The sequence below is a fragment of the Aythya fuligula genome, chromosome 1, assembly GCF_009819795.1.
Source record: "Aythya fuligula isolate bAytFul2 chromosome 1, bAytFul2.pri, whole genome shotgun sequence".
In the NCBI taxonomy this organism is placed as follows: Eukaryota; Metazoa; Chordata; class Aves; order Anseriformes; family Anatidae; genus Aythya; species Aythya fuligula.
Window position 1 is genome coordinate 145129257 of NC_045559.1, and position 22656 is coordinate 145151912.

Sequence of the window (22656 nt, forward strand, 5' to 3'; positions counted from 1 at the left end):
CCATTATAACTTTTCCCCATTTGTATGAATATAACAATTTAGGGAGGAGGGAACATATTTTCGGTATGTATAACAGTCAGACTGTTACAGCAACACAAAATCTGTGGATAGAGCAAGGCTTTGATTCCTTTCTATGTAGGATTTTAATCATATATTCTGATGTCCTAATGGGACCTGTGGGAGATCAGCTTTTTATAAGAGCAACCATTTTATCCCCAGATCCCTTAACTGGGAGTTTAATCACAAGAGCTGTGTTTCTTTCAGCTTAGAAATGAAGTGATGATTTATGTTTATAATTTGTGATGATTATAGTTAAGTTAGTAAATGATCGCAGTTACTGAAATAAATGGTTGTTGCTTGAATAAAAGGCCAACTAGTAGGCGAGATGGGTGCTTATAATTATTTGTGTGGTGTTTTTTATTAGTGTATTTGCAACTGCTAGTAGCCAGGGCTATTCTTATTGATAATACACAGTATCTATTATGCATAAAGTAATTATTTTTAAACTATTTGTAAATGGAAAGTTTAATCATAAAGGTGCAATGTCGTGCAGTGGAATTTTCCAGTAAGATATTTTTTTCCATTAAAAAACACTGATTCATCAAACTCAAAGTTTCAATGGAAGATTGCCAATTTTGATGCAGCTTTCGTAAGGAATGTTTTTGGTATTTATTGTATACTATGAGCAGAAAAAATGTCCCTTTAGGTCTTGCAGTATCCTACTGGGTAAGGAATTAACATTATTTGTGATATTATAAGGCTCAAATCTACATTTTGTCTATCAGACTGTTCTAGAAAAGCTTTAGTTTTACCCTGATACAGAACAAAATCAAAAAATAAATTTTGTTGTACATAATTCTAGTTTTATAGATAGCATTAATAATAATTGAAAGAATTAACAATATGGAAAACTTTAGTGTACTTAGATTACGTGACCTGAAAAACAGCTTGCCAGTTTGCTTAAAAGAAAAAGTATTCCTTCCAGGATTCATCATGATTTCAAAATCTGTCTTTTCGGATATCTCTAGGTAACACTAGTATTTTTTAATGTGTCATAAGATATTTCCATGTTAAATACTTTTTTATTTCTTTTAGTGTATACAAGCTAGTTTTTAGGAAAATAAAACTTGAAATGTATTATTAAGTAGTTGATGCTGAGATTACAAAACCCTTGAGCATATAATAATTTGCTTCCCACTGTTACACAGTGGAACTGTATACTCTACTTTTCATTGTTAAAACTAAAATCCAGATTCATGCGTTACTCAAGTGAGTTAATACAGAGACACTTTTTAAATATGACTAGTCTTTTGCTTTCATGAACGAAGCAAAGTGTCAGCACCACTTCTCTGAAGCATCATGAAACTTAAAGTCACTATGGTGATAAGGATAATCAACTTGACCAAGATGTTAATCTTCTAACCTGATGAATTCTTTAGAAAACCATTAGTAAGCAGCTAAAAAGCTAGCTGGCTCAGCTTCCAAATAGATTAATGCTGTGTTGCTTTCACAAGCTGAGTTTAATATCTGGCACTGCTGTTTGCTTGGAATTTTAATAGAAGTTTCTTTTTCATTTTATGTAAAGTAATCCTCTTCTTCTTTAGTTTATCTTTAATATTAGTAGTAACAGTTTTCTACAGCTCTGTACTGTAGAAGTAGTACAGAGTACTTTTTTAGTTTTCTTCCACAAACTTTCCATATCTACAGTTTTGTTCTAAAAGAAAGCTTTTTTTTTTTTTTTTCTTTCTTCTATTTTCTTGTCCAAGCACAAAGAGTAGTTATAAACCTTATAGCAATCTTTTATGCTATACATGACACTTTTTTACCCCCAGTGGATTGTGTTGTAGAGGTACTTAACCCAGTGTGATCCAACTGAAAACTGTACAGATGACGCAGTCCTGTTGGACCAAAGGACTCTGGCTTGGGCTGCATCCTGCCCAATGGTCGTACAAGCATGCACTTCACACTGTGCCATGCATGTATACAGCTCCATTGGCACCCTGCTGTCCCTCAAAGGAAGCCTCTCTGGTTATATCCTCTTCCCTCCAGTTATAACCGGGGTCCCGTGTTCGTGGTGAGGAGATACACATGAGAGGAGTCACTGTCTAGTTTATGCTGATCAGCGTAAGAGTAGCTGTCAAGAACCTGTCTGTTTCCCCAAGAGCCCTATGCATTATTTTGGTGAGGGGATTAATCTCATCTAAGTTCATCTGTCAAGAAGGTAGCCATTCTGTCTAAGCAGGTCACCAGTAGACTACAGTTTGCAGTACATTTTTTTTTTGAAATTTAACCCCAAATCTTAGCACATTAGGCCACAGGTTCTCATCTGCACATAGAATGGAAGAAGTGTCACAGCAGACAACCTGACAGAAAAGGGTTATGTCCCCATGACACAAGCTACATGGTATTGAGTGCAGAGTCTTATGTCACCTTCTTGCCCTTGCTGGTGATGCCTCTTTTACACTGTAGCAACCAATGTGTCGAGTGGAGCTTATCACTAGATCGAACCTGTGTGTGGATACAGAATCGTTGAGAAAGGTAGAAGATTTGGGTTATGATTTGTGGTCACAGTTGTAAAGATCCAGAGCATCTCTGATGTTGCTGTTGAATTGGAAAATATGCTGGAGGTCAGGAGGTGCAGGCCCCCCTGTTCTGGGGAAGTGGAGCCTTTGAGACTAGAGGTTCTCTGGAACCACAGAAGCACCTCCAGATGTCCAGTGCTCTAGATCTCAGCAATTTTGAGATGCAAGCCATTTATCTGAAGGTTCGTAAGAGGAGCATATGAGAGCAGGGCAGGCATGGGAAGAAGGAAGTATAGTAGTAAGATCAAGGTTTGACTGTGGGACCTTCCTTTGAAGTAACATGGAAAATGCATTATGGAGGCAAGTGAGTAAAAGATTGTATTTCTAGTTTGAAGATACATATTGATTGGGACAAGGCTGTATTCTTATTACATGAAAATAATGAAATACATTTCTTTTGTTTATCTTCCTCAGCCATAGATTATTGATTGAATCATATTCCCTGCTGTCATTGTCACCACCATGTATGATTTCAGTAACCTTACAAAGCAGAATTTTTCCAGAAAAATCACAATTAGACTTACTTTGGGTAACTCGAGAGTAGTTTCAAGAAATCCCAGTCTTTATGTCATAGTTTGTGCTCCAGCCTGAACCTCTCATTAAATTAATTTCTTGTTGTTCTATGCCTGCCCCTGCTAAACTGATGCTTCCAACCTTGTGCTGAATTAAGCAAGGTCTTATTCAGTGCACAGCTGTGGTATCCTAATATTTACTTAGGTGTACGTAAAGGAAAACTTTCAGAGTTCAATCAACTACTCCATTTATCTTTCCAAACTCCACCAAGCCTCTGCTTTCCATGTCTGTGCTGACGTGCTGTTGCTGTACATGGAAACTTTACTTACTTGATAAGGCTGCTTATCAAAGTGCTTTTCATAGGAATAAACAGAAAATCATTGATAACCTTATTATTAGCTCAAGGCTGTCATGCACCATAGATCCTAAAGTGTATGAATACAGTGCAAAAGCAGTATCTTTTGGAAAGGCATATTGCTGGCCTAGGAAAGTTTTTCATTCATTTATGGTGTCTAGAATCATGCAAATATTTTACAATATATATTGTATTTGAGTTAAATTAATAACACATACTTTAAAAGGCATTTTGAGTTAAATAGTAGACAATTTTTTTATTGTTGTTTGAGATATGTACAAAATGAATCCATGTGAATACATTATTAGTTCAGAAACTAATTAAAAAAAAAAAAAAAGGATTTGGTTTGTGTTGACAAAAATGGATTTTGGGGGGAAATTCCAAATAAATAAAAACATTTATTTCAAGTATCTCATTTGTCAACAAATATATGATTTTGCTGAGGAGAAATTTACAGTTGTAGCATAGGGATTGCTTATTGACTTTAATAAATGTAAGAAAATAGTGGTAACGTATGTTTTACAAACCTGGAATGCTTGAGACCATGAGTATTGGACCTAGCTCCAATATATACCTTTAAAAAAAAAAGAACTGTAAATCAAAATAATGGATAGTTCAAAGCAATGAGAGAACAGGGTCAGATGTCCTCTCTGCATCAGGCAGAAAAGGACTGAAATGCTGGGTTCTCACAAGATTGGTCCTGTCTCCAGAGCTGCAAGCAGGGCTTCCACCATTTCATTGCCTGTATGTGTCCAAAAGAAGTCCAGATGATGTGAATCTGTAGAAAAAGCTCCAAATAGTTTACACAAACTTCATTCAGAAGAACAATATAAATAAAGCAGCTGTCCTTATCTACAGAGTTGTGGAGATGCACCAGTATTAGGGGGAAACTAAAAATGAGAAAGAGGCCAAAAGAGAATAAGGATCATTCACTCTCTTTAAAACTTTTGTTGTATTTCTCTCACAGAAACAGGTTATTTTATGAGATTTTTCATGCAACTTACACTTACGTGAGTTAAATCATATATTGCTAACCATAAAAGAGTTAATGTTCATTTATCAAAATAAAAAAGTAAACATTTTTAATACAGAAGATAGAGGTTTGTAGGACAAGCATATTTCAATAGAGTGTTTCTATGGCAGTTTCTTGATTGAACAAGAAACTGAACAGGAACATGAAACTGAACTATGGGTAGTACAGTACATAATCTCATAATTAGTTCAGGATTCGTTGCATCTGAACTTTGAATTGTTTCCATCACAATTCTGAGTACGTTGTGTATAATACACAAACAGTAGGATTCACCTCATTTCATCTCACAGTTACATATCTATTCCCAGATTCAGCTTCTCTAGTTTTAGCCACCCAAAAGGTAGGTACCTAGTCTAATGTAAGAGCTGTGGGAATGGTCTTCTCACTCCAGCAGAAGCGATAGGGAGGTGCTGGCCATGAGCCCCGCTCTAAGGTCACTGTGCAGAGGTGCTTGTTTCTCTTGTCTCCAGAGTGAGACTGCCTGGCTCTTTTACATTGGATGACTGCTTTTTACACGGCTAACTTTTATCTAATTCCCATACAGAGAGTACACAATAAGTAAAAAATTACACAAAACACGCAAACAAAAAAACAAACAAAAAAACCCAACAGTATACGGATGAGATGAAGTTGTAAATCCTGGATCTACTCTCAACTTCCCTTGTGACTAGAGACATTAATTTGAGAGCAGACCACGGACCTGTTTTCCATTCCCTTTGCATTGCTTCTGTGATGAAAAAGAGCCAGGGGAAGAGGGGCCAGGGGTTTCTGCATTGCAGGAGGAGTCCCTGGCCAATGTATAGGTAATGTGCTATTTGTAGGCTCTTACAGTACAATTGCTCCTTCTGTAAGCCAGCATGCATACCTATGATACTATTTGTGCTTGATAAACAATAATATGTCCAGCTTCAGTAAGCATGGAAATAACAAATACGCAGGCAAATGAGAGATGTATTTCATTCTTTTGCAGTAAAACACATCAAGATCTTTTGAATCTGATGCTGAAATCAGCCAATGCATAAATGTCAGATTATAAATTATGATTGTTCTGCTTTAGGTTTACCAGAGGAAAATGAATATTCAAGACTGTCAGCCAGCAGTACAGCAGGCTCATCGATTCAAAGACACAGAGAGAGCCACACTACTCAGGTAAAAATGTCATTAATGGTCTAATGGAACCAGTGAAAGAGAGTAATTTTTACTCCATAAGAGAGCAAAAATTTGTACTGCCTGCATGGTGAAAGCTTTCTTGATTCAAATCTATGTGTTGGGTGTTAAAAAACGCAGACTTTTCTTACAGGCTTGTACTGAGCTAAGGACAATGATTAATATACTCTTCTTTCTTTTTTTTTTTCTTTTTTTCTTTTTTTTTTTTTTTCCGTTGTGAAGATAACCATGCTGCACGCTTAAAATCAAAATATCAGCGTCAATTTAAGTAACAACAGGTGTGTGAAGCTTACACTTTGTGTATATTAAAATTTCTGTTTAGCTAGTGCCACTTAATAGTAACAACATAGATTTTTTTGATGTGCATAAGATGAACAAGAAGGAACAAATTTTTTCATAATACATTTTCTTAATTCTTTACTTTAGCATTTTATATGTAAAGAGAAACACTTTACTTTCTAAGTACCCAATTGAGGCATTATTTTATTTCACTTAAATAACATCAGTGTATTTTCTTGTTGTCTTTATGTCTTCTTTTCCTAAAACAGTGTTTCTGACTCTTATTTATATATATATATATATGTGAGACTGTAAGAATTTTACCATAAAGCTAAATATTGTCCAAAAAGAAAATATTTTGGAGCTGAGAGGAGTTTCCTCAACAGAAAGCTCTCAGTAACCAATGCTACAGTTTCCAAAATACACTACCAGAAGGTAAGGGAAGTATTTTAGCACACTTAAAAGATGGTTTGTTTTTTTTGTTTGTTTTTCTCTGTGGGAGACAGATGAGATTTCATTATGATAACCTGGCCATAACAAAGTGAATGAATCCTTGTCCGTTGGCTCCAACAGGAAAGGGATTCTACCTTCAGCATCATATTAGGTGTTAACATAACTTTGAAAAACAATATGTTGCAACTGATCAAATATGGGAGCAAAGTAGTACAGAAGTCTTCACATTTTGTTTTTATGCCCCACTGTCCAAAGCACAGGCAAAACTGCGTCACTTAACTCTGAACTGAAGAATTGTGCCAGGGCAGTACTCAGCACTTTGCTGATCTCATCAAATGTATGACAGCCCTGCCAGAACTGCACTGGCACACACAGGCACATACCTTTCTTGTGCAAATGAACAAACCTTTGCCATCACTACACCCCTCTGACAGGCCTACTGCCATGTCACCATACTGGAAGGGGGTATGGGATTATAAGGACAACTGGAGATGGTATATTTATACATTTCTGATAAACGACCAAATCCTTAATGGGCATGAGAGTGGCCAAGGAGCACTCTCCAGTGAATGAAAATCCCAAATCTCAGACATTGCTGCAGTGATAAACCTTACACAATGACACACAGTCATTGTGGAGCACCTTACACCTCTGTTGCAAAAGGGCTTGCCTGGGATCAATGGGGCTCACGTTTAAGTTACTACCTCAGTGCAGTACACGGAGAGTTAAATGAACTGGACCTGAAGAAGTAATTTTCCTCTTCTTATCTTTACAAGTGGAAACTGTATCCTTATGTGAAATTAGTCTGCACATTTAAATGCTTTATTTTAGAAGAAAGTCTTTAACCATTTGCAAACTTCTATATTTGATTCTTCCAACATTACTTGCCAAAAGCTTAACACAATTTCAGTTCAGTACTTTGAAATATCACTTTTCAGTAAATAGATGGTTGGCAAAATGTCTCACAAATCTTTAAAATATATTCCATGCCATGTACTCAGAATTACATGCAGGGACGATCCCTAAATGCAGCCTTAATAAGAACTGTGACAAGTCTAGAGAAGGAACATGCAGTTCAGTGATTTTTGATACAATTCTCTTAATGAATAAACATCTTCCAAAATGGCGTTGCAGAATGAAAAAGAAAAATCTTCCTCCCACAAAAAAAAAAAAAAGAAAAAAGAAAAGAAAAAAGAAAAAAATCTGTGTTCACAGGGCTGAATGTTCTTACTGTAAAAATAATTCTTCACTATTTCAAAAGCCTGCCATATATCTGAAAATGATTGGTTTTAATTACAGTTGACATTTCTTAGCAGGCTGCGGATGAGTCTTAACAGCATACAACCCTATTGTAAAACTCTTTTCCAGGCTTTGATACAATAACCTTATCACTTTAAAGTAATTCTTGTACAGACATATGAAATAGGACAGATTGTTTCACAGATCTTTGAAGGTACTGATTGACTAATTGCTTTAGAGAGAGAAACAAAGACTGGGTCCTCGTGTTTCTTGGCTGACACTGTCATTTCAGCTAAAGGAAAATGGTTCATTAGCCTTCAGGGACTTCTAATATTTATGTATTTTTTAATATCTCCCTGCTAGTTCCTTCCTGAAGTGACAGGAGTTAATTTCATTTTTGTCACAGGATCTCAAGGCTCATATACAACCAACTAAAGTTTAGGTATTGTAGCTTGCAGTACCATCATATTGTCACATAAGGTGATAATTACCTGTGCCACTGCCTGAAACTTTCCACACACTGCAAACCAACACATTTCAGAGAGCAAATTCTTCAGTTCGGTATCTGTCAACATGCATCATAATGATCAATCTTAACAAATACTGCTGGAAGCAATTACTAGTATAAAATATCATGCAGATTTGAACTCAGCAACTTTACTGAACATTTACTAAAGTGAAATCTACTGAAAACAAAATAAGTTCAGTCTTGACCACAAATGATGATTTTCTAAGGCCATTATTCCTTAAAGGTCTACTTTAACAGGATGAAAAGACAACAATTGAAAAAAAAATATGTTAAAATATTACCAAAATATTTCTTATTTGAAACTTACACAATAAAATTATACTTCATTCTGTATCCAAAAATAAAAAAATAAATAAAGAAAATAATTAAAAATAAAGAAAATAATTAAAAATAAAGAAAATAAAGTTTGATTTTTGTCTCATCAGAAAAAGTGTGAACAGCAAAGTATGATTTTTTTAGCTAATGCATTTTCCTTCATATTGTATTGTGGCTGTACAGTTGTAGATTTCCAAGTGATTATATCTGTATATTGCAAGTAAGCACAACATAAAACATAAAGAACTTAACATCAGATATAAATCTGTAATATTGAAAATTGAACCTTGGATTTGGAGATCAAAGCTCTCAGAACCAGTTATCCAAAAGTTTCATGTATTTTATTTTGTTCAGATAATAGGTCTTTAAGAAACTATTTATTAGCAAAGAAACACACGTATTCTTCTCAGCAACGCAGGATGCTAGGCTCCATGTATTTTATGTTTTCTTTGTAAAACAAAACATTTTAGTCAAGAAAATCTTCAAATGTAAACTAGAATTATACAGCAAAACAACCCTGCAAGAAACAATATCCAGATCCACCCATACAGCAAAGCCTACTTTGCTCTTAGCATCTAAATCCAAATACATCAGCTGCAGGCAGTGCATCACACTCAGCTACTGCAGAAAGCCTTTTTTCAGCTCACCTGCTTGCTCCCTGAACGTTAGAAAACTTGGAAACTGACATGTCCAAACTTGATTTAAAATAACTGATTTTAAATTACTGAAATGCTGGCTTTTGTCAAATTCTTCAGTGATTTGTTTAAACATTTTGGGACTTTACAATGTGCTTGGACCTGTAGTGTTGAATTCTTACCCCATAATTTTCTTCCATAGTCAAAGAAAGCACCAAAATGGGAGATATGCTGCTTCTGGTCATTTGTGCCATAATCTTGTCTAGGTAGAAGATTTTGTTATTCGTGTTTAGTCATACCCCAGGAAGTGATCCAAAGCATATTGGAGGCTCCACAAATGTTGAAATCAATTAGCAAGATCTAAAAACCAAAATCTCATCTAAACTAAAAAAAGCTTTAGAAAATATTGCCTCTGTGCTCTATTCCTTTTACAACAAAAAATTTTCAGTTCCCTAGCCAGTCCAATGGACTGTCTTCTTTGGACAGTATTTATTGCTTCATCTGTTCTCAATGGCTCCTGTGAGCGTGTATATTTGAAAGATGTGAGCATAAAGACTATTGAGATATGTAAGTTCTTTGGCATATTAGAAACATCAGCAAGACAAAATAGAGACAACAAAAGCAGGAGTGTATCTTTGGCACCTTGCACAAAAGCTAAGCAGCCCTGTCTTCTTTTTCACAGATTTAGGACTGTATTTTTTATTTTTGATAAAAATATTTTAAAGTTGTTATTAACATTCGCTATGAAGTGGGATGTGGTGTGAGAAAGACACTGTGTAATGAAGAAAAGCAGACCAGCTAAAAGACTTCTTGTTTCTTATGTGGGCAGTAAGAAACAACATGGTCTGTCTGTAAAGGGATAAAATGGACAACCTGGAGATAAAGAACAGATGGGAATGAGGGGCAGATTAAAGACTGGAGTGTTAATAAGCTTGTGTGTGGGGTGGGAGCGGGAAGAAAAACAGGCACCAGTTAAGGGATGATTCAGAGAAGAAAGACTGGCAGAAGTATAAAGTATAAAGGAATAGGGGATTTAGAAAGAGGAAAGAAGAAGAGCCAGACAGAAAAAAAAAAAAAAAAAAAAAAAAAAAAAAAAGAAAAGAAAGATGGAAAAAAAAGGAGAGAAAAAAACAATGTCAAATTAGAGCATAGTGGGGAGAAAAGAGAGCAGCACTAAGGAGTTAAAAAAGTAGAAAGTGATAAGTGATGTTCCAGATGAGACATTCGTCTTCATACACGTATCAGTGTGATATTTACATTCTGCAAAATACAAATAATTGCAATAATCCACCTTCACCTATAGGGTGGTTACTATGCAAGTTAGTTCACAGACACAGTGTCCACATGTATCAGAGGAAAAAGGTCGAAAATTTCTGATTAACAGATGCAAAGCCTCTCTGTGCAGTTTATTTTTTTCATGACTGAATGTTGGCTTATTTGAAATCAAATGAAGTCATATGCATTCAACATCCAATGGAAGTACTCCTAGAACAAGACTTAAATAATCAAGCAGCTTGCTATCCTAATAGTAGTGGTTACCTACTTCTGTGAAACATGTTTTGTCTGTCACGTGCTCAAAAGGTAAGAGATAAGATAAAAAATGATTTTTTTTTTCACATATTGTTATATTAAAAAATCTGCAGTCTTATCTCTTCTGTTTTGTTTAAACCCTGTAGAGCTGGTTGGCAGATTGCAGTAATATAGGAGCCAACACCTGACAATGAAAAATTGGAAATGTCTTTTCATATTCATGAAGAATGTATTTATTGTTTCATTATAGCTTAAGCCATAGCTCTTATTTCATGAAATCTCATTGCTTTCAGCAGTCTCTTCCTTCAGAAAGAGCTGCATATTCATTATAGTTTCAAGGGCTGCCTTTGTTCCTACTTGATTTAATATTTGTTGCCAATCACTTCTTTTGTTGACTGTTCAGAAGTTAAAAAAAGAATACTCAAGAATGTGATGTGTTGCTACCCCCCAGCCTATTGTCACGTTTCTAAACACTGGGCTCTAGCATTCGTTATTAATGTCTATCGGGTTTGGCTATTAGCTGGAAGTAATCTTTGAACATTTTGAAGAAAAATGTAGCAATCAACCAAGTCTGGTATAATAATAAAATCACCAATGCCGTTGTAAACACATAACATCCAAGAGAGGACACAGAGTGTTTCATATTTGTCATCAATCTGAATCAGTACTTCCCCCTATATTGTGTTTTGTTTTATTGTTTTGACAGTAATATCAAAGAATTCTTCTTTTAATGTCACATCCAGACAAAAATCAGGACTTATAACACAGTGCAGCTTTATTTTTAGAAGACTTAGAGCCAAAAATGTGTACCTTATATATTAAATACTGTGAGGTAATGTGTACTATAAATTCATCAGTAGGTACACGTATCTAGTATTGCTGTGTTAATGGTGTTTGGTGGGCAGATGCTCCCCTCCTTAGCAAGTATGTCCTAATTCTGACTTCTAGCACTACACTGTGAACTCCAAAAGGGAAGGTGCAGATTCTCTCCCTTTGAACCAGTAGATGCCCTGCCCTACACATTTGAGGCCCCTTTTCCGTCTTTCCACTTCCTGCTATGACTGTTGAGGAGAAGGAAACAAAACCTCCCAAGCATCCCTTTGCCCTCGCTAAGCTCAGGTAATTGGCTAAGTTATATAGTTATTCTCCTTGGGCTGCCACAATGGCAAGTGGGCCTTTAAAAGGCCACTTTAAATTTCTGTTCAATGGGAGGGTGGTCCCGTAGCCCATGGACAGTACCTGAGGAGCATGACTTCACTTCCGAGTTCACGGTTTTAAGTGCCTAGTATGAGAGAGAATAAATCGATCCCTGTGCCTGTCACTCTCTTGCATTCATGTACTGCCATATCCATGTGGATCAGCTGGGATTTGGATGGCTAACAGCCCGTAAATTAAGTGGTGTTTGCCTCTAATGTTGTTTGACCATAAGCGTAGCCTTCTACACAAGGGTGATAGATACATTAGAAAATAGGAATTGATGATGGTTTTTGTAATTGCCTCAAAAGCATAGTGGCAAACATAGCTTCTAATTGATGAGGGAGATTTTTGAGGATTTCACAGAAAAATGATTGGCAAAGTAACTGATATTTCATCAAGTAAAATATCACTCTTAATACCACAGAGTGCTAGTGTTAAGTAGCAGCATGCTTTCTGTTTTTTGATGTTTGTTTGTGTTTCTGTTTATGTTTGTGTGTGTGTGTTTTGTTTGTTTGTTTGTTTAGTTTATGTACAAAGTGGTGTCAGTATTGTTGGGTCAGCTGTTCTGAGACATCTACAATGGATGATTTGTTTTCAGAACTCATCTTGAGAAAAGCACAGTTGCTATCCTAAACATAATCTTTTTTCTGACACATCAGATGTGAATTATGAGGATGCTCCTGAAATTTTTAAGGAGCAGTTTGTAGTCAGTATGCCTGGAGAGAGAAATACTGCCTCAGAGGAAAAAAAAAAATAAATAAACAAACAATATATCAATATATTTCAGTATTAAGGTGAAGTTTTAGTCACTCTGGTAAGGTGTCATTTTGTAGCTGACAACAGAAATATAGAGTATAGATAAACTCAGCCAAACCAAACAATAATAAATAAATAATAAAAACCCACAAGATCCAAATAAATAAATAAAATGTAGCCGTGTTTTGAATGTGTGGACTTGTCCAACTGTATTCCCAGCTCAAGTAATCAGAGAGCCTGAAACGTGTTCTGTCATACATTATTGAACGTTCCCTACCTTCCTCCAATATTTTTTTTTTTGCCAGATTATGTGTTAGAGCTATGCTCAGGATTTTTATAGTGACTTTATTTTGCAAAGATATAATATTATTGTTTGATTGCTGAAAGACCTCGTGGAAGATGAGGAGCCTAATTAATCTATAATGTTGTGGTCCCAGGCATGTCTCTGCTTCACTGAGGGAAAGGTGAAAAAGAACTGAAGATCAACCATTGCTTTTGCAACTACATTTTGTTCCTGGGGAAGCCAACAAACAAATAAACAAAAACAAAACAAAACAACAACAAATAAGAAAACCCATCAAGAGTATCTAAGAGCCTGAGAGAAAATCAGACAATTTGTACCAGAAATAGAATTGTGGTCAGATTAAAAATATGAAATCTGAGTCGCACCAAAGATGTGTGTAGCCCAGGATCCTCTTGAGCAAAACAAGACACTGCTGCCTCAGGAAACAGGGATTTCAGGGTGCCTCTTTCAGAGAGACTCGATGTACATCCTCCCAGTTTCCAGCAGCCTGTGAGGAAGAGACTTCTGGAGGCAGAGTTCATTTTAAAAATAGCAATAATTGGTGGACTTTTCTTCCATGAACTTTTGTGGAAAATCCTCTCAGAAAGCCAAGCCAACCCACAGCAAACAATAGAATTGATTTTCTGGGGAGATGAAGTTTGACACTTCTTCAAATGCCATGTGATAGCAGAAGGATGGAATGAAAGATGCCTGTACCCAAGTGATCTCTGCCCCCAAAATATCCTGCTTCCAGCATCATGACATGCTTGGAAGAAAATTAAATCTGTCTCCAAAAATCAAGATAGCTGAAAAATTCTTGTCAGGAAGGAAAAGATTTCTTCCTGATTTCTGTGCTGATTTGTTTTATTTTAAATACAAACTGTTAGTTTTAAGATTATCCACAGATTTTAAGTATCAGCAAGGTTCTAACTTCCTTTGGTATGTCATTTATATATCACTTGATCTGGAGCTAGTTTTTTCCTTTGATGTAAGAAGTGCATTAATCAAATGAGACATTTTCTTGTTCAGAACACAGCAAATGCAATATATATCAGTTATAGATCTCATGTTTAACTGTTTAAACTGGCATAACTTCTTCAGACCAATTCCAAATTTGTACCAGACAGTACTGATCTGCTTTGCCCTTTTGTCCTTTCCAATAAATCCATTTGCCATCTATTTGGAGAGTATTATTTTTGGAGACTGTAAGGTTACTATTTCCAATACAAAGGAAAATTATCAGCAATTTGAGAGAACAATTAACTAAAATCACTTTACGGTTGCATATTATATATCAAGTTATTATGTCCAGTGGGTATGCATTTACAAAAAAAATGCATGTCCCAGCATTCACAAGACACTTGGATGAATCAGCTTGGATCCCAGTGGTACATTTGTATTTGAAGGTTTTTAATTGGAATTTAGAAGCATGTAAACTCATTTATCACAGCCGTTCTCTAATCCCTGCTGGGGTCTTATGTGGCCAATGCAGGTTTCCCAATCAAATACAGATTTACATATTGATTTGATTTATGTTGAGTGCTTGCCTAGGTTTCTTAACGCACTCTTGTTTAACTGTGTTTTCCCCTCGTATCTTCAAATTAATATTTTATTGTTAAATAACATGTAGGCTGACAAGATTTTTTTATCTTGATTCAAGAGTTGGTGGAAATGCAATCCCTTCCTGATCTGTGACTTTTTGTAACAGAGAAATAAAAACAAAACATATCTGTTTTGGTACCGAAAAGGTTGGGATTTTTGAGGTGTTGCGGTGTATTTGTCCTGTAGGTAGGAAAAAAAGATGTGACTTACATGTTTGGAAGCAGTCAGTGTAGGGGCTTCTAAGATAAAAAAGGAAAAAATAAAAAGATGAAACCATTAAAATGAGTTAGGAACATTTTGCATGAGAGAGATGCATGCCTGTCACAGGTTGAATCAAAATGTGCTGCTCTCCATAATAATTACACAGAGCAAGAATTATTTCCAGAATTACTGAATGAAATAGTGTCTTGTGAAATGAGAGGTGAGAACATCCTGATCACTTCTGTCTTTAAAACTGATGATCCGCAGGAGACCCACTGGGACTTGCAAACTACTTTTAAGGGTTATAACAGAGATAACTGTGAGTCACCTATTGATTGCAAGCTCAAATTTGATCTGCTTACATTTTTAGACAGTCTGCAAACTGGAAAAAAATTAAAATGTGGAATTTATTAAGGTAGTTACATTTCTAAGTTAACTGTGATAATTTATCATCAACATTTTACCTTTATGGCATGATTTACTATAGATCCTGAACTGATGTTAGAAAGGTAAAATCACTGCCCTTATATACTCACTCTCCCCATGGATTTCATGATGGGACTTCAACTTTACTAACAGTTTAAAACACTAATGGAAGAGAAACATAATAAAACTGCAATAATTAATTGTGAGAATCTACTGACAGTTACTTTAAAGCACCAGCATTGAAAAATCTATTAAAGAACATAATTAGTAATATGTCTCTGAAGGGAAAATATGGACTAGCTATCTCCTGCATACGTCTCAGGAGTACAGGTTTATATGCTATACTTGTCTTTAAACTGTATTGTGATTAAAAATCTGTTTTCTTTTTTACTTCGATGTCTATATTCGGAAATTTTACTAAAGCTTACAGAAGCAACTAAAAACTGAACTATAGTAAAGCACACGGAGCTATGCTATTTTGTGCATATTTATTTGTAAGTTTTAACATCCAAGAATGTAATTAAATGCTTCTTTTCATTGTCTAGTGAATTTCTGATAGAAAAATCACTGCAGTTGCAAGTGACCAAAAAAAATGACTCGAGTGCAATACACATATTTTTGAAGAAATAAACTGTACATTTTGCCATGGAAAGAGCAAAATTAAGAGAAATATTATTTTATAAAAAAAAAGAACATGCTAGTGCAAATTAATAAATCTCTGATAGACACATTAAGTCCTTTTGCCCTAGCTTAATGAGTAAGATTGTGTAGTATTTGCCACACATAGGATATAAATTCTTTGTTACTTCTTACTCTTATGGAACATCCTCTGTAAAGTTATACAATTTGATCTTTTAATGCAGAATGAATTTCCAGAGTTTCTACAGCCAAATCCGTAAATAATTCTGAAGTTAATTTTAAATGGGCCTGTTAATCTTTTTATCTGGCACACCTTTTTGTCACAAATTATTTAAAAATGTGAAACTTCCAACTTTTCATAATTAAAATGCTCTATTTTTTAACCCACCAAAGAACTAAGTCTAATTAAAGTAATTTACGGACTTATAGCTACTCGTCTTCATTCTAAGACAAAGTTTAAAGCCGCTACATCTGCTTTAGACCCTTATAAAGGAAGTTAGGCAGAATTTACAAGCTCGAGTCCAGGAAGACAATTCAGGAACTCATTCTCCAATGAATGAGTTAAAGTCCATATTACTTGGTAGGCACAATCATGCTCTAAAATTTTCACAGTTGCAGCATACACCCAAAGTGATCTGTCTCTAAGTTCCTATCTGTTGTGCTCTGAAACCACAAGGGGTTCACTCTGAAGGATTTGCTTTAGCACACTTAACACATATGGATGGCACACCTTAGCACATTGCACAGGAACCAAAGTCCTTTTCCTAGTGCTCAGAGTCCAGGTCTTGTAGTTGCAGTGTCCTAAGGTCACCCACAGGATGTGGGAACTCAGTTTCTTCCTTAACCTGAAATAAGTCAAATCTACATCTTCTGATTTCCAGATGTACTATAACTGCTAGATCACGGTGAAAAGTCCCTCCATGTTTGTTCTAACTAAGTCATTGGTGCTTCACCACAAATCAAAAGCCATAGTGCCAGGAGGAGAGCACTTTCTTCCACAGTGCAGATTTGGGCTGTGAGGTGGGAGGAATGCTCCTGGGCTCTCTTCCCTGGGCTGCTCATCAGAAATTGATTTTGTTCATCCTGCTATATTCACAGTTGAAAAGATGGACCTTGTTTAACTGCTTCTCTCTACTGCAATCCACTGAGTTGGCAACTCTGCATGCTCTTCTCTTGTGCATCACTGTCTTTGACTCTTTTGCTTTTATTGTCTGCTCAGGTAGGACTCTGGATACCAAACACAGGGTAGGTGTTTTCACCAGATGACCAGGCTGTTAAATGCTAGCTATTCAAATGATATATGTTTTTGTGGGTCTAGCCTAAATGGTGTGTTGCCCATGTCTGATTGACCATTGACTTTAATTAGGAAAATCCTGGTCTACAGTTAGTACCATCTCTATCCCTTGATGGTTGAAGTTGTTTGTTCAGTGTTCATTGAAAAGATTAACACTCTTAAATTACTTACTTCCTACACACCTTATTCACCTTTCACAAAGTATCTGTTCAGGGTAGAGAATAATAATGAAGAAACATAGCTTGCTGATTTACATTGTGCTTCATGTAAAATAATTCAGTAAATCTTTTTTTCTATAATGAATATGTATAATAAACCTTTAACTTGTCACAGGTCTAGTCATGAATGGAAAAGAGAAAAGATATCATCTTGTTCAATAAATCTAACTAAATTAATTGATTCATTTAAAATTCTGTCATTTCTTGTGCATTTCCTCACATTTCATTGCCACTGCATTTCCATTGCACATTCTTCATCCAGATTGAAATACAAACTTTTTCCAGCCTATTTCCCAAATCAATTTCATAATGAACTAAGATTTGAGATATTTTTTCCAGCTGTGTTTAGAAAATATAATAAAGATGTACACTTATTTGTAGACTGAACTAAGATTTGTCCACTATACACTGGAAAATGAGCTGTATAGAGAAACTGCTGGCACATTAAGTTACAGCTTGCATAAGTAGGGTCAGGAAAGTAAAGTGCCTATAATCTATAAATAGGAGGCATTTGACAATTGCCTTGCCCAGGCAAATTGTACTTGCTTTTTACCCTGCACCTGGGTGCTTTTATGGTTCTTGGAATAGTAGTGGAGCTGTCTCTATTCATATACTTTATAAATCTTTCAGAACTGAAAATTCCTCTGTAGTTCATTAGAGTTATGCTATCAGGCTTTAGTCACCTGAATGCAGTTTCAAATGATCAGTTTTAAGTATATATCTACCAATGTTTAAGTACATCTTTGTTTAATTATTTCTGAAACTCCTTCGTATGAAACTATTGCGATGACAGTCTAACACAGTTTTCTTTTTGTATGTTCTAGCACATCTCTGAAAGTCATACCTAATACAGGCTCATTAAATGCCTAATGTTTAGATGCAAATAAGGTGTCTAAATTGGGAAGACTGAATTACAATCTACCTGTTTTCTGAACTGGGTTATGCCCACAATCTAAACCCACAAAAATCTATACAAATCAGTGACAGTAAGCTATGGTGCTTCTCAAACCATACACCTGTTTCTCAGGATAAAAATACCTTACCTCTCTTTCTTGATAAATTGTTTCCAATTTAAAAAGTTTCTTTTGTCTTCTAAACTTTCCTACTCACACTGAAAAGTAATATGTTTTGTTACACAGGAAGTCTCTGAAACCTATCTAACAATATCTGTGGAATGTTTTGTTTACCTTTGATTTGCTGGGATGCATTGGTGCATTTTGTATAAACATAAAAACAAAAAATGGTTTTGATTTCATAGTTGTGTATAGTGGTCTGGGATGACATCTAAATATACTTTAATGGAGTCTTTCAAACACTTTCCACTTTTCTTCTTTTTTTCTTTTTTTTTCTTAAAACCTGAAATTTATAACAGTACTAGAAATTATAACGTCTTGTATTAATATAGAGGTTAATTCATTTCTTTTTGAAATATCAGCCAGACAGAAATTATGCAGATTCCTAAAAGACCTTCAGGCATATCTGTGTAAGGGCTTCTTCCATCTCTGGTGACACATGTGAAAGGTCTAACTTGCACAGGATGTATTTGAAGCAGCATTGTGAAACCTGTGTAAGCCTCTGTACCCAGGTACCTGCTATTCCACTACAGAATAACAGGAGCCACAGGCAAGCACAACCTCCTACCCCAGGAACCTCGTTGCCCATCGGGGACAGAGATGCCCCTCATGTCACTCAGCCCTCCTTGCAGCTGGAACCAACTACATGTGTAGATTCTCTTGAGCATTTAAAGGCACCACACATCACTTCCTTTATTGTGGTGACTGAAATGCAGCCATCTCTCATTATGATCAGGAGTATAAGTGAAGCCTTGCCAGGAATAGCCATACTTTTCAATTGTTGTGGTTGTGTGAAGAAAGCTATGCACATTTTAGTCACGTACAGGTGCCTCTCCTAGATGTCCGTGTGGGATTCTTAAGAAGAAAGGCAACAGGATAAGGGCTGTGGGCCATTAGCTGTTTTGATGGGTTTGGTTCATATTCCCTAGATTCTCCTTCTGCTACAGAATATCCTCCAGCAAATAGTTCTCAGTACCTAGTCTAGGTACTGCTATACTGAATCTTAAGGGACAGTGCAATAGACTCCATAGCTTACTGAACTTGTGCTGATGTGAGGGCTTCACACTGACTTGTACAAAATAAATAATCATTGGAACAGAAAAGTTAAATGGAAGAGAACAGTTTTCTTTTAGGTGTATTATGAATTTAATTCATAACTGCTTGGCTACTTCACTGTGAGTTTATGAATATTTTCAGGCAGACTGAAACTATATTTCAAATCAATAATGTATTCTCTGAAGGAAGACAAATGCCAGCCCCCAATTCTAAGGATAATACACATCTGTAACAGGAACTTTATTAATTCCAAACAGCAAAACGGGTTATACTTTCTTGGTTGTGGTTATTCAGGTATTTACTTTTAGGGGAAAACCCTTGCTGCTCCTGCACCTGCTATTTTCGCAGTGTAAGAATATTTTCTGAAAATAATTGTATTGTTTGACAACAATTTTAAGACCATGTTGTTAGAAATACAGACTACTCATCACAGTAGTTAGTTTGTTTTGTGTGTTTCTAAGGCCTGTGTTCATGTAGTCTTTGCTGACACAAGGGTGTTTTTTCCATTTAGTTTTTGGCATCTAGTTCATACTTCAGTTTTGCGACTTCCAGACATTAGACTGAAGGAAGGCAATTCTACTTCATTAATCTTCTTTATTTTTTGTGTAAACGGTGATAATGGAGGGGGTGGGGACAGCATGTTAAGCACAAAGTTTTAAACCCTTCTGGAGGAGAACACTGCTTCAGATTATTAACAGAGTTGTTTGATCTCTTTTCATTCAGTTGTAGCATAAATGATAGTAGCTTTCCATCAGCAAAAGTGTAGAACTTGACTGCTTATACTCATGCATCTTTTTATTTCTTTAATTGTAACTGTCAAAATGGGAGCACTCACAATCCAACATAGCTAAGCCAGGGCACACTGTAGCAGTCTCAAGATTTTGGTTCATCATCCTACTAGTATGTGTGAATAAGCTTATCTTGCTCCATGGGGTCCTTCTGCAAATAATAGATGTAGTCTGTGGAGTGGAAGGTGGTTCACACCTAGAATGGGGGCCTGGCAATATAAAATACCTCTCATGAGTTCAAGGCAAGGTTATTTTGAGGAAAGTCATGATTGTTTATACCGCATTATACATGTCACTGAGCTATTTACAGAGGATGATAAGAAAATGGGACCTGAATCTGCTCTGATTGCAGTTTTACGTCAATGACAGAAGCGGCACAGGATCCTGTGTGGAGGATCATTCAACAGGGACATTGCAGTTTTACACTGCCAAGAAAATTAACTTTATCTACCCTTATTATTTCCTTCTCACTAACAGGTTATTCATCAGCTTAGACTTTCAGAGAATGAGAGTGTGGCTCTGCAAGAGCTTCTGGACTGGAGGAGAAAGCTGTGCGAAGAGAGAGAAGACTGGCCGCAAATCTTGCACAACACCGAGCAAAGAATCACAGCCCCACCTCCACCCCCTTGTAAAAAACCAACGCTGCTGAAGAAGGTGGAGGATACCTCCTGCAACAGATTGTCTTCAGGAATATGGGACACCACCATGTGATTTGGCTGTGTGTGTTTGCAGACAGTTAGGAGTGAAACCATCTAATGACTTCAATCTGCACAATCAGCAAGTTTCCTTCCCTCCACAGAGCGTGCAGGGATTTTTTACAAGCACTCATTCAAGAGCACAGGATAGAGGAGCTATTTAGATCTGTCATGTGTGTGTGTACATGTGTGTGTTTGTCTTTTTGGTATATATACACACACATACACATATATGTGTGCATCTGTGGGTATATATATGTATGTGTGTGTGTATATATATATGGAGACAAACTGCACTATAAGTACTTTAAAAGTACAAGCCAGTCACTTAGAGCTCTCCTGTGGACAATGAAGAAACTATGTCAAGCAAATGATGACAGGGAGAAGTGACTGACAGGCATTTTAGGGAGATCAGGAAGTCTGTGTGCACACTGTACAGCTGTTTTATATAGTATAAAAATATGATGTTTCTTGTTCCCTAATGAATGGTTTTATTATATTACATGTATACATATATATATTTCTTTGTAGATGTCTGTGTTCTATTGGAGTTGCAAACCTGAAGTTTATTTACATGTTTATTACCGGTGTTTTATAACTTTATGCAATTGGTGCTGTCGTTCTTTCTTCAAAATACAGGTAATAAATTCAATACTCACATTTTTCTTTCAGAGTTTATCTTTAACAACATCCCAGACTGTTTCAACACTGTGGTGTTTGTTCAGAACTGGCAAAGTCCTTTCTGAAGTCCAGTCCCGAAATTCTTGCAAAGCCCCTATTTACAAGTGTTGTCTAAGGGTTTTCACACTCAAGTATTAGAGAGCATGAATTTCTTTCTGTGGACTTGTGTTTCTGAATGGGTGAACTGTGAATTCTGTAGTTACATCTCAAATCCTATTTCATTCTGGGTTGTGTAAAATAATGAGGCACTCATTTAAATTATAAGTATGGTTTGAAATTCACACCTGATTATGCATAAGGTCAGGTGTCAGTGGAAAGCTACATAATGGTAATGAGGTATGGAAATAGGGCTGTGATTTACTTTTAAAAGCCAAAAGGCTTCATGGAGATGGGTATATCAAAAGATTGTGTCCTTATAGTGGTACAGTGATGCATTTATACCTCAAATTTCATGCAATGAAATGGTTTCAGAAATTGAAGCATCCTACTTGGAGAACATGAGTTCTGAGCAGGAATGTTAATTTATGAAAAACATGCTGCTGGAAACTTGTTAGCTACTGCTCAGCAGTCTTTGAAATACTGCTTTGCCACTAAAAGGAGTAATTTATATACATACACGCGTATTTTGTCAGAGCCCACTTAAATTCTTGGAGTATGTAGAACCCATGTGAAACACTCTTCTTGGCTGTTTGCCCCATTCCTATTTGGATTCAGGAAAAAGTGCTTGTAATTTTGCAAGTGGATGTAAAACTAATATTTTAAAATGTAAGTGAGGTTTATGGAAGTGATCTCACCCTTGGTTAGAAGTTGTTGGGAAGGGATAACAACGTGCAAAAAGCAATCCTGTTCTTGTTTGTTTGTTTTTTACAGGGGAAGCAGCAAAACTCAAATTATTCCCATGAGAAATGTAGGCAAAATTAAACACCTTCTCTTGGTGGAGATTAAAACAGACATTTTGAGTGAACAAGGAAGGGAGACAACAGGTTAACTCTTAAATTAATGATGTGCTGATTGGTCTCTGATACTTAGGGGTAAATATCACTTAGCACATAATTTTACCTTTTTACCACTCTGTTGGCGGAAGTCCTCTCTGTAAGGTTACCCACTAAGAGAGGAT

The 22656-nt window shown here is 36.1% G+C and overlaps 1 protein-coding gene across 2 annotated transcripts in view; it reads left to right on the forward strand.

Annotated features, from left to right (window-relative positions):
• The window catches only part of MYO16 (myosin XVI), a 374412-nt gene extending 353337 nt beyond the window's left edge, over nucleotides 1-21075 (forward strand). For both annotated transcript variants that reach the window (XM_032185978.1, XM_032185970.1), the window contains exons 34-35: nucleotides 5541-5632; nucleotides 20641-21075. In XM_032185978.1, coding sequence (XP_032041869.1) covers nucleotides 5541-5632; nucleotides 20641-20874 — 326 coding nt within the window. In that variant the 3' untranslated portion in view covers nucleotides 20875-21075. The remainder of the gene's footprint in view (nucleotides 1-5540; nucleotides 5633-20640) is intronic.
• Nucleotides 21076-22656: the final 1581 nt, after the last annotated feature.